A 13,494-nucleotide genomic window follows, 5' to 3' on the forward strand; every position below is an offset into this window, starting at 1 on the left:
TGGGTGGCCATTTTAAGGGATCTTTGTATCTGCACACCAAGATCCCTCTGTTCCTCCACACTGCCAAGAATCCTATCCTTAATCCTGAACTCAGCTTTCAAATTCGACCTTCCAAAATGCATCACCTCGCATTTATCCAGGTTGAACTCCATTTGCCACCTCTCAGCCCATCTCTGCATCCTGTCAATGTCCCGCTGCAGCCTACAACAGCCCTCTATACTGTCAACGACACCTCCAACCTTTGTGTCGTCTGCAAACTTGCTGACCCATCCTTCAATCCCCTCATCCAAGTCATTAATAAAAATTACAAACAGTAGAGGCCCAAGGACAGAGCCCTGTGGAACACCACTCACCACTGACTTCCAGGCAGAATACTTTCCTTCTACTACCACTCGCTGTCTTCTGTTGGCCAGCCAATTCTGTATCCAGGCAGCTAAGTTCCCCTGTATCCCATTCCTTCTGACCTCCTGAATGAGCCTACCATGGGGAACCTTATCAAATGCCTTGCTGAAGTCCATATACACCACATCCACAGCTCGACCCTCATCAACCTTTCTAGTCACATCCTCAAAGAACTCGATAAGGTTTGTGAGGCATGACCTGCCCCTCACAAAGCCGTGTTGACTGCAGAAGACTGAAGAAGATACAGAGCAAAAGTTAATGTTTTACTGACACCCTACTGCATCTTGCCTTCTACTGTATTATTCTGTTGTGAGTCCTCAAAGAGTTAGGTCATCAGCTATATTTAAACTGCAGCAGGAGTTGCTATTTTCACCTATTACACAGACTGATTTTAATTTTCAGTTTGGGTAACCAGGTATTAGTTAACTGGCCAATACTACAGTGTTCCATCTTCCTTCCCACTGACTTTAGTGAACGGACTGCTGCCAATTTTCTGCGACCATCAAAACTTAAAATCTGACCTGGTGTATTTAAAGGACTCTCTCAAAGCATTCAGCAGCGAGATCTTCTGAAAATAAATATGCAAAATGCCATACTTGTTGGAGATGTTCCTACTTTTCTTCAAACTTTCCTTTCCTCAAGCGCCCTGTAACTGAGACCTATACCTTTTACTCCCTCTTTCTCACTGAAAGTGCAATCCATGAATTTCACAAAGACCATCAGTGACAATTTGGTGGCATAGTGACACAGTGGTTAACACTGATGCCTCAGTGCCAGGGACCCAAGTTCAATGCCAGCCTCAGGCAACCCTCTGCGAGGAGTTTGCACATTCTCCACGTGTCTGTGTGGGTTTCCTCTCACAGTCCAAAGATGGGCAGGTCAGGCAGATTGGCCACACTAAATTGCCCACAGTATTCAGGGAGGTGTGGATTAGGTGGGTTATAGAGTGATGGGTCTGGGTGGGATGCCCTGAGTTTCGGTGTGGACTTGTTGGGCCGAAGGGCCTATTTCCACACTGCGGGGATTCTATGATCCAAATCCCATACATGTTGGTTCTAGCTGGTGATTAGAAGATACATGGAATGGAAACATTTATTACCAGCTCAGTATGAAGCAATGCCCAATGTCAAGAGAACCAATCACCATGACTTAATCAGTACTGATAATCCACAGTAATTCACAGCCAGTGTGTCTAATACACTGGAATATTATTTAGCTCATGGCAACATCCATTACGGCAGCACACGGCTACTGCACAGTAATATTAATCAATATTTGACTGCACTCAACTAGCACTCTGCAATATTTTATCAGTATGTAGCTAAACACAGCTGGTATACAAAAATAATCCACAAACATATAACTCTACCTATAGCTGGTCCTAAACCTCTCGAGGGATTTCTGACTGTCATCTTAGACAATCCAAGATGGTCAGGATCTCCTGGGAAGTTGTGGTACCATCACTGACAGAGAGGGGGTGAAAATGGAAACAGTTGATTGTGTCTTTGATGAGGATGCCGGGGGTCAGGGTGGGGGTGGTAGGTTTGTGGGGAAGACCCTTACTTTCTTTATTAGTTACTCGTGGGCTGTGGGTGTCACTGGCTGGCTGGGCCAGCACTTATTGCCCATCCCTAGTTGCCCTTGAGAGGTGATAGTAAGCTGCCTTCTTGAACCGTTGCAGTACCTGTACTGTGGGCTTACTTTTGTCCTTCTAGATGAGAGTAATCATTCGTTTGGAAGGTGCTGTCTAAGGATCATTGGTTAATTTGTACAATTCCTAGCTTCTGACTTGCTTTTGTAATTTTTTAAAAAGAATTAGAATCCCTACAGTGTGGAAACACACCCTTTGGCCCAACAAGTCCACATTGAACCTTGGAATATCCCACCCAGGCCCATCCCCTATAACCCACCAAATCTACACCTCCCTGAACATTATGGGCAATTTTGCATGGCCAATCCACCTACCCCACACATCTTTGGATTGTGGGTGGAAACCGGAGCACCTGGAAGAAACTCACGGAGACACGGGGAGGATGTGCAAACTCCACACAGACAGTCACCCGAGGCTGGAATCGAACCCGGGTCCCTGGTGCTGTGAGGCTGCAGTGCTAACCACTGAGCCACCATGTCACCCACATTGTGTTTGTAGCGTGATCCACCCCCAGTGATGATAATCCTCCTCCCAGGATGTTGAGAGTGGACGCAGAACATTTAAATGAACAAGGAAAGTTCTTCCATACTATTGCATGTCTACAAAGGTGAAACAGAGAGCAGATACCTTTAAGAAGGAAAGAGAGCCGGAATCAAATGAAAAAAATATAAAGTAGGATTAGTTTCAACTGAAGTAGTTTTTTTTACCTAGACAGGTTGGCTCCTTGGCATTCCAGTGTGGCTTGGAAGCATTCATACAGGTCAGAGTTCGCAGTCCCTGCAGCTGGTAACCAGAGTTACAACGGAAGAGTGCAGTGCCATCAGCATGTAGATCCAACACAGAGACGTCACCATAATCTGGCCTCCGGGGAAAGTCGCAGCTCAGCATGTAAACTGCAAATAGACAGATTCATACTTAAACCTTTCATCCGTACTCAAATAGCCCATGGTCCTTTTTAGCATGAATATCATCAACCACGACGCATTAAGGAAAAGTTACATCTAGGGTTGCCAACACTGGCTTAACATTTTCCTAAAGGTTTCATCTGTCATCTAGCCTTATCCAGCAGCTCCACTAGCCTTACAACGGAAGCGTTAAAGAGAATTCACTGAAGCATATCACGTTCTTAATGCCTCTGTGGTCTCCTGCCCATTTCAAATGGTTCACTGGGGTGTCCAAGAGATGCTTCTTCACAGGGGATTGCTGGAAAATTGACAATCCTAGATAAATCATGTTAGTGTGTAAATAATCAATAAACAGCATCTGTGAGAAACAACAACAGAAATTGCTGGGCAAACTCAGCAGCTCTGTGGAGAGAAAGCAGGTTAACTTTTTGGGTTGAATGACCCTTATTTAGAACTGATTGTAGCTGGGAAAAGGTTGGTATAGGTTGATGATGGGTTGTGGGGAGGAGTAAAGGGCGGCACGGTGGCTCAGTGGTTAGCACTGCAGCCTCACAGAGCCAGGGACCCGGGTTCGATTCCAGCCTCAGGTGACTGTCTGTGTGGAGTTTGCACATTCTCCCCGTGTCTGTGTGGGTTTCCTCTGGGTGCTCCAGTTTCCTCCCCCAGTCCAAAGATGTGCAGGCTAGGTGGGTCAGCCATGCTAAATTGCCCGTAGTGTTCAGGGGTGTGTGGGTTGTAGGGGGATGGGCCTGGGTGGGATGCTTCAAGGGGCGGTGTGGACTTGTTGGGCTGAAGGGCCTGTTTCCACACTGTAGGGAATCTAATCTAATCTAAACACTCAGTTACTAAGTGAAAGTTGGAGATGAAGCCTAGAATGAGAGAACAACAGTTGGACAGGCAAAGGAAATGGTAGAGGTCAGCCTCATGGTGACCATTAGTGGTTGACAGTAGGTTGGTTGTGGTAGCAGCCCGTATGATGTCAAGCCCTGGTGTGAGGGGTTGGTGTAAGGATGGGGCAGAAGGTGCTCAGGCTCTAAAATTATTGAACTTAATATTGAGTACCATAGGCTGCAGAGTTCACAAGTGGACATTCTTCTTTCCTCAGCAACTGTGAGATTCAGATTGACAGGAATCTTATTGAAATGCTGTTTGAAAGGCTTCATGATCACAAAAGCACAGAATGCTACACAACACAACAGTCTAAGCATGGGTTTCAATTGCACAATGACTGGATTTTAATATTCCCAGTTATGTTTTTAAATGCCTTCATTACCTTCTCTTCCTTGTTGATACCATCACTTCCAGCCCTCTATCCCATCCAGGGATCTCCAAGCTTGCTTGCTTGCATTGTCTTGATCACTCTACCACTGGTGACCATTGGTTGCCCGGGCTGTTAGCACCCTCCTTAAACCTCTCTGTCACTTGACTCATTTTAAGACTCTGTTAAAATGCACCTTGTACAGATCTTAGGCACACTGGTAGTGTTTCTACCTCTGAGCCAGACAGACCCAGGGTTCAAGACCTATCTGCCTGAGTGGTGTGTCATAACCAACAGGCTGGTTAGAGATATCTTAAATCCACTTGCTTTCAGTCATAATAATATCAGTGAAATTCTGTTTGTAACATTCCTGTGAAGCAGGTTGAGACATTAAAGGTGATGTTTTTGTTATACATAGTCTCCCTAAGTGGTCTCAGCCATCGATATTTTGTCTGCCTGATCTCAGATTATTCTGATTGTCTGCAAGATTCAGTCTATCCATTTCTATTCCAATTCACCAAATAGAAATCTTGTACCAAATGTTTAGTGGATTATAACAACTCAGGAAACCTGACAGGAAAGGAACACAATTAATTATTGAACACCAAAACGGTACCACTATTTGTGGTGTATATAGTTTAGTCCCAGCTTGGATCAGACAGTTCCACAGACTCGCAGATAATGGGAACTGCAGATGCTGGAGAATCTGAGATAACAAAGTGTGGAGCTGGATGAACGCAGCAGGCCAAGCAGCATCTTAGGAGCAACACAGAGCCTCGACTGCTTTATTTTCTATATCCAGAAGTCTTATCTCAAACAAGTGAATAGATTTTTATTCCTTCATCACCGAGATTTTCTTTTCAATCCTATAAACCACCACCAGCTAATTATCGGTGTTTCCAATTCAGTGGGTCTGCTCTGTTCATTTAAATGGATCTGCTTTTAAGTAGTTATTTTTAAAACCATCCTGTTCAAGTGCGGAGCAGGTGAAACCTGAAGCCAGTCCTCTTGGCTCAGCTGTGGGGTCACTACCACTGCACCATGAGACCCTATGGGTCTGCTTTATTTATTTACCTATTTATTCCTGTTAGGAAATGTTATCACACACAACTGGACAACTTTCCCACCTCCAGTTCACAGTGACTTTTTTTGTTTTTTAAACTATTAATCAGATAGATCTGTTTTATTTATTCTTCTTTTGTATCCAGAAGTGCTATCCGAGCAGCACACTGAGTGACCTTTCCAACACACAAATCACCATGACTCTTTTCTTTGTGTTTTGTTTTCCTTTTTAAGCAGTAGGTGGGCGTGGAGCCAGTTATAGATTAAATGCAAAGTCCGATCAGTGCAAAGCAAACCATCAAAAGTGAGGGGGAAGTATGGAGAGAGGGAAGGGACTAAATCAAAATGGAATTGGAAGAGGAAATAAAGCACTGTATCCCCCCATGGTGCCCACCTCTGTTTAAAGCACTGACGGAAACTCTTGCTCTCTCTCCAAGGAAACCAAGGTACAAACATAACCACTGAAGAGGGGTAGATGGGTCTGCTTTATATAGGGCTCAGGTGATGAGTTCCAGTTGAGTAGACCAAAGTCTGTTACCAAGGGAACTCATCCTCAGTGAACTCCATAGGGAGATTAATTAGTGATTGTCCATGGGTCTTATAGGGCTTATCACTCTAGTTATTCATCAGACATTCATTGCTCCCAAATCAATTGATGTTTACTGGTTTCAATATAGCCCAGAAAGATATCTACCACATCAGCCAGGTCTGCCTGGATCCAAAGAAATTTTCCATGCAGAATGAAAACTGCGAACAATGGAATTGAAATGGAATGAGGGGCAATGACTTCATTCTTAGAGTGACATTTTACTTCTAAACCATTGCTGGGTTGGCAATAAAGAACTTTCTCATTATTCTACAGAATCATCTTTCCTTTTGTTCTTTGATGTATTTTGAGTCAAATGTTTGATTAATCAATTAGTGCAGATTTGGCGTCAGTCGCAGACTCCCCTCCTCCTGTGAACCAGCTCACTTCAATGGTAGCCTTTGAGAACTTCACGTTTTCTGTGACAAAGACCCATTCAAATTGCTGCCAAGGTTGGGATTATCTGCTGCTTCCTTGCTGAGGACCAGATGAGGGTTCGCAGGGCAAAGACATGTTACAGGCCTAAAATATTGGCTGTGCACAAATGCTTAACCAGAAAGCCCTGAGGACAGCCCGAGATGGCACCTTGGCCATCATCACAAGGGCAAGCTGTCACTCCTGCCTTGGCTTCATGGGCAGCTTGGCCATTTTTGCCAAGATCAATGGTAAGCAGCTTGCCTCACAGTTGGCAGTTACATTTGGCAGTGCAGTGGAGCTGCAAGAAACAAACCAGCTCATCTTCACTCCAAAACCAGGGGAAAAAAAACTCCACGTTCTTTGCTGATGGCCATCTGTTAAGCTGCATCCGTGCCTGGAAGTTCAAGTGAAACAATTTCCTCAGCGTTTCCAAAACAGCAATCGATCCATCATAAACATTTGGGAAAGTGCCTAGTGCCTGATTTTCGTGGCCAATGCAGTTACTTGACAAACCACCTGACCTACTGAGTTGGACATCTTTCTGAAATTGTCAGGATGTGGCTGACATGGACTACCAGAAAATAGATGCAGCAAAGCAATTTGAATGTACAACTTCAATGTGGGTTGGTAACTCACCATTTTAGAAGTCATTTAGAAAAATGAGGTGCAAAGATCTGGAATAATATTTCAACTACAATACCAGAACATTATAAAACATTGAACAAATAACATCCTACCTTGATACAGAGCATATGTTTGAGAGTAATTGCTTGACTTTTGACAATTAAACTATCACACGATGACACTGAGTGGCACATGATGACTAGTTTCAACAATAATTGCAGAAACATAGGCCAGAACCGCGCCAGATCCCAGACTGTACCTGGAAGTCAAAGAGGATGTCGACTTCGTGTAGCCAAATGGCGAGACTTGGGTAGGACATTACCACTGGCAGCCAATAAATAGGTCACTGTTGGAACCATGGTCCAGTGGAAGAACTAACATACCTCTCTGAGCTGTTGGCACAATCAGAAGGCCAGAATCAAACTTGACAGCCTCAACAGTGCCATCCACAGAGATGGCCACTGCTGCAGCTGCAAGAAGGAGAGGGAGGCTTTGTGTTGAGGTGCCCTCAGAGGCCAGGTAAGTTTTTTTTACTGCTAGGCACACAGGACCCAGTGCTCGGTGTGATGTATCTTCCAGTGATGGTGTTGGAGCTTCAGGGACCTCTCTTAGGAAAGCGGAACAGCTGTGAACGATGTCCCTGCGCACAAGGATTCTCTGGGAGACGTCCTGGCGATCTTTCAGATGGTGGGAGCCAATTTTAACATCGGCAAAATCCCAAAACAGCAGAATTTGACCATTAATTAGTCAATTAATGAGATTAATTGGCCTCTCGTTTGTGGTCAGTGGGCAGTGCGCCAATGTGTTTCGTCCTGTTGATTAAAAACCCACATCGGCACTTTATGCCAACAGCTCATGAGGAATTCCGCTTCATAGACCATCTTCAGACATCTACTAAAATCCAGGCCACGTGGAGAATGAGGAAAAGCAATGTCAACTTCCAGGACTCCCCTCATTTGGAAACACACAATGCCTCATAAGCCATGAAAATGATGTCTTACTGATTTGTGGATTATTACACTGAATGAGAACACTCTCCTTCCCACCCATCATGTTATCTTGCCTTCCATTGTTTTTGCAGAAAGGACAGTCCTTACTAAGTTTAACTGCACACATGTTGGTACATCTCTAATGCACAGAGTTACTTAGAATATCCAACACAGAACCAAGTCATTCAGCCAAATTGGTCTGGGCCAGTGTTTACCCCACCTGAACACGAAACCAGCAATAATAACTTTGAGTTAAATTGCATGCTGTCGTCTAAAATGAATCTAGCTAAAGGTAAACAAGCCATTATTCTGTTGTAAAGGGAAGAAATGTGATGCAGAAATCAAAATTCAATGTTTTGTAGAATAATTGGGTTTGTATGTGTTGAGAAAGAACAGATTTGTTTTTGAAAAGATGGTGCTAAGCTCGATAAGATGGATTGTAACATTGAACTAATCACACTGCACATTCACTGTTGGTGAGGATCAATTCACATGGGATAGTAGAAACTTAACCCTCTAATCCAACCTGTCTGTAAGTCCATAGCTCTTCCCTCAGGCGGACAAAATGGAAATGATTAAGTTCAACCTACCCAGGACTGTCAATATAGTTGTTTCAAACTTTCTTTTAGATTTCTTATAAAATCTGTAATTGAGCAATAAGCGTGTGAAATTAAATATTGGAAGGACTTAAGCCATTGCCTTCAGACCTCAGCTCAATTTCAAACCATCAATTCTACCCTCACCCTAGAATCTGTCTGAAACTCAACCAGAAATAATGGGAACTGCAGATGCTGGAGAATCCGAGATAACAAAGTGTGGAGCTGGATGAACACAGCAGGCCAAGCAGCATCTCAGGGGCACAAAAGCTGGTGTTTCGGGCCTAGACCCTTCATCAGAGTTTGGATGAAGGGTCTAGGCCAAAAAGTCAGCTTTTGTGCTCCTAAGATGCTGCTTGGTCTGCTGTGTTCATCCAGCTCCACACTTTGAAACTCAACCAGCCTGGTTTGTGCCATATTTGTGAGATGAACCTCAGACAATTTTTCTGAATGAACAGGGGCTAACTCATGGGTCCTGGTACTTCTCCAGTTTCTGGGTCCTTAATTGTCACCATGCTTAATGTTCTCATTCATTTATATCTTCTGGGCGCCCAGAATTGTTGTAATAGTGAAATCAAACTATTTTATGTAGATCTTGCAGAATATTCCATGTCACTATTTGTAAAGCTCCTTGAAATTTTAGGTTTTAGTAGGATACACTTTATAACCTTGGTTGTATTCAGACAATTATACACAGCAAACTGCTCCACTCCTTAGAACCTGGCTCTATGAAATTTCTGGGCAGCAACAACACAAAAAAAACTTGAATCTCACAAAGAACACCAGAAATAATAATCCCATATGCTCATGAGAATGTCTTGAACTAACAATGATATATTTTATTGTTACACAATGCATGGGTTCACATGGAAGTTCAATAATTGCAAAAGCCCTTCAGTAAATTAGCATAAACCCATTCACTCGCAATAATATGCAATTTCTATTCAGACAAGCGGACTTCAGTAATAGGAAAACTATGCTTTACAATTGAGTGACAAATAGTTTCTCCTTTTGAATTGAAATGAACCACATTTAAAAATGCTCAGTATGAACAAATAAAAAGAAGGCAAAATATTGCAGATGCTGGAAACAGGGTGCAAAATAAGTTTTCTCAGAGGACACTTTTTTTGGATCCCAGGGGCTCCCTTTTCATTCCAGTAATTCATTTAATAAGCCATAAAGTTGAATCTTACTTTTTTTGGGCTAAGTGTCAAGTTTCATGGAGAATTTCCCTACGTGAGCCTGAGTAAGTTTTCTCACTTTATTGTCCCAAACATGCTCCATTAATTAGCAATCCGGCCCCTGAAGTGTCCATCACACCCAATGCTTGTCCTATTCTATCACTTGTAGCCTGAAGCATCGCTGCAGGGATACCCTGGAGTAGACTGACATCCCTGGTACCTGGGCAACTTTAAAAGGTCATTGGGCATCCAGGCAGGCACTGCCAATCCAGAGTTCCTCTGCATGGTTCATGGCATATTTCCCAAACGTGGCAGAGAAGAGAACATTGTTGCATCATGTTGTGGTCAGCACCTGGAGATCCTGGTGGCACAGATGAGGCATTTCATCTCCCCCAGAATTGGCACACAATCAGAACCCCCTGCCAGCCTGGTTTCAGGTTGCTGCTTGGGTCATTGTGATCTCGGCCATCTGGAGGACTGTCCAGCAGAGAAGGCTGAAGGTCAATGATTTCATCTACTCGGCCAGAATAAATGCTGCTATCTTCCTTTTGCTACTACACATTAATTTTGTCTCTGGTCCTGCACTCATCTCCTGCCAAAGCTCATGCTCTCATATTTGCATGCATTGTCTTCACTCACTCATTCTCACCCTCATCCTCCAAATCTTGCATGGCCTTTGTGCTGCCTTCTCATTCACTCAGGACAGCTCATTACCTTTCCCCCAACAGCATCTGCACTAATAGCTCTGTCACATACCTCCATCCCATACAATCCCTCCCTTTCTCTCTCGCCAGGACGAAACAAACCACAGTAGGGCAGTAGGAACCAGGATCAGTGGTCTGCCTGATAGTCTCCTCACCCCATCATGAGGAGAGTATCCTGACCCTGATCATCCCTGAGCGGCTGAGAGACCATGCCCAAGCTTTGATTGATATCGGAATCTGTCCTTGACTGAATATAGTGGGACTCCCAATTGAGGGCCAGGGCCAGGGCTAGCATTAGGACAAACTGTGAGCTGGGTGCATGTCCCTATGCAGAAAATGTCCTTGCAGCAGCTTTGTTGTGAGCGGTGCTCTGCGTTCTGAAGCACAGCTTTACAGTACCTAAGTATTCTGTAAGTGGATTGAAGAGATGCCATGAGGATGTAGAGAGAGACCAGTGCATGTCAGATGCCAGCATTCAGATGGGAGTTAAGTTCAGCCTGTAAGTTTGCCCTGAGATTTTATTGTTGTGTATTCAAAATTGCAGTCAGGAAGGGCAAGCAATCATCTGGAGTTACCACAAATCCTCGCAAAACATTTTGTGTCTGGGTTTTTAAACGCTCAGATTCCTCATGGCAGGTGCATATTAATGAGGCAAGATGCAGAGTTACTGAGACTGATAACAAGCAATAATCCTTGTTAACAGGCATCTCACCATCCCCTAGCGAGAATTTTGTCTCAATACCTAGATGTTAGTTGGAAAATGCATCGAGTTGCTCCCAACATCGAGAAAGGCCTCACCTAACATCTCATGTGATTAGAACAAAGAGCAAAGGACAACGCAGCACAAGAGCAGCCCCTTTGGTCAACCAAGACTGTGCCAACGTCTGATGCCTTTATGAGTATGCCTTTTACCTTGCTGCCGTCCATATTTCTCTATTCCCTGCCTATTCATATATCTGTCAAGGCAACTCTCAAAAATTGCTATGGTAGCTGTCTATACCATCTCCTCTGGCAGCCCATTCCAGGCACTTGCCACCCTCTGTGTTAAAAAAGTGGCTTCTCACTTGCCCTTTAAACTTATTCTCTTTTGCCTTAAACTCATGTCCCCTCTTAATGGACATTTCTATTCTGGTAAAAAGACTCTGGTGACCCATCCTAACCATGCCTCCCGTAATTTTATAAACTTCTATCGGGTCACCCTTCATCCTTGGTTTGTTTTCACATGAACATCTAAGTCTGTCCAATCTCTCCTCATTTCTGCAGATCTCCCACACATGATTCAGAGGTCTAATAAGATTCTATCCATTGTAATATTACTTCCTGTATTTGTGTCAATGTCTGGGCATTTGGACTCACATAGAATTGTAATTGGGAGAATTCAGCAACATTCTCAATAATCATCACCCTTTCATCAAATTTAGAGACACAGAACACTCATAAAGCCTAGATAACACAGTATTTAAATTGGCATGAAGACAACATTTATACATTAGCAGCAAAGTCTTTTTTAAAAATTACTGATAAGCCCATGAACCCTCAAAAAGCCATCACCCCAAAGACACCTTCCACAAACAGGAGAGATCACAGCTAATGTTTTCCCATCAATTTGCATAAATGTGGAAGATTTTAAACAGGCAGTTACTATTCTTTTTAATTGCATCTTGGATCTAATCTCAGATTTAAAAGTGAACAATTGTCACAATATTGTGAAAAAAAAGACACATTCTGTTGAAATGTTTCTTTTCCACTCATCGGGACAATTTGCAAGAATACTAATGAAGGGGAAAACTAACATTAACAATGCATGAGAGGAGATCCACTGGATCTATTCAAGTACATTGGTAAGACATTGCTGTGAAGTAATGTACAGCTTCCCTTTGCAATCACCCCAACTCCACCCTGCAAATTGGCATCAGCTTCTATATGTCCCTGCCTCGGTCCTTGTCTCCAAAATGGAGGGAAGCTCATCGCCCATTCATAAAGCCCATTCATAAAGCCCATTGAAAGCATGAGTATGAAGAAAGACTGAACAAACTTTTTCTGGTTTTCAGCTTTAAAAGGAGAGAGTTTGGAGATAGCTAGAGGCTAGCAGGACAGAAACCCCTTTGTCACGGGTAAGCATCACGGCCTTTTTCGATGGAGTTGCTGAGACAAATCAAATAGTCATCCTCATTTGTGTCTTTCCTGTCGTCTTGTGTAAATTAAATGTAGAGGCGGGGTATGCCTGTCAGATCTGTAACTCTCTCTTTCCAGAGAAGCTGGAACTGGTACTGAGGTAATACACTGACATTGTTGGGATGTTGCTGTGAAATGTCTTTCTGCATTTTACAAGTTGTTAAAGTTACATATTTTACACATGTAGGCATGATGGAAAATCAGAATTTCCATTGCAATTTGTCATCTGGATAATATTTTCATGGTGCACAAATGCCTGAGGGTATAAACATACAAATTAATCAACTGAGGTACAAGGTTTGATCATTTACAAAGCAAAACAATTAATCTTTCAAAATGAGATCCTTAATGTCTTGACTTCCCAGAGTTTGGACTCTGTACTTCCTATTTGGATACCACAGAGCCTTTCACATACACTATAGCCTTGACCAATATATCTTTTGCTTCCAGTTTCCACCACAGTGTGCTTATTACTTACCCTGATAATGGAGTTGGAATGTTCCAATTCCTCCATATTGGAATGAGCGGAAATGCACTGAAATGGTATTTGTTGGGCTGCGGATAACCTGGCCTTCAACTAGAAGCATTTGGTTGGCTAAAACAATCCAGTTGTCCTCTTCTAATCCACGGATGGAGAGCTGTTCACCCTCAGAGAGGTTCAGCGTTTTAACCTGAAATGAAGGACAGAAGAACTTCTCACCAACTGTATACAAGAAGCAATCATTTGATTGTGGATGTGTCTTTCTGAGGTCACCTTTAGCAGCTCTGAAATACAGTGCTGAAATATTTAACACAGAATACTAGATCTTAATCTTTTTTTAGCTGAACTTTGAAACAAGAGTCATTTTGCATGCCTTGGCATCTGTCATTCTCTGTATCTGTTTGGAAAGTTGGAAGTTAGCTCTGCTAATATATTCACTGCTTCAGCACTAGTCCTATTTCCT

At 43.1% G+C, this 13,494-nt stretch overlaps 1 protein-coding gene across 2 annotated transcripts in view; it reads right to left on the minus strand.

The window, feature by feature from the left end:
* Nucleotides 1–13,494, minus strand: part of LOC125464258 (seizure 6-like protein) — a 242,555-nt gene that overhangs the window by 82,081 nt on the left and 146,980 nt on the right. For both annotated transcript variants that reach the window (XM_048556529.2, XM_048556530.2), the window contains exons 4-5: nt 13,029–13,221; nt 2,761–2,946 (exon numbers count right to left, since the gene is read on the minus strand). In XM_048556529.2, the coding sequence (XP_048412486.2) occupies nt 2,761–2,946; nt 13,029–13,221 (379 nt within the window). The remainder of the gene's footprint in view (nt 1–2,760; nt 2,947–13,028; nt 13,222–13,494) is intronic.

This window comes from Stegostoma tigrinum, chromosome 26, assembly GCF_030684315.1.
Source record: "Stegostoma tigrinum isolate sSteTig4 chromosome 26, sSteTig4.hap1, whole genome shotgun sequence".
NCBI classification, from domain to species: Eukaryota; Metazoa; Chordata; class Chondrichthyes; order Orectolobiformes; family Stegostomatidae; genus Stegostoma; species Stegostoma tigrinum.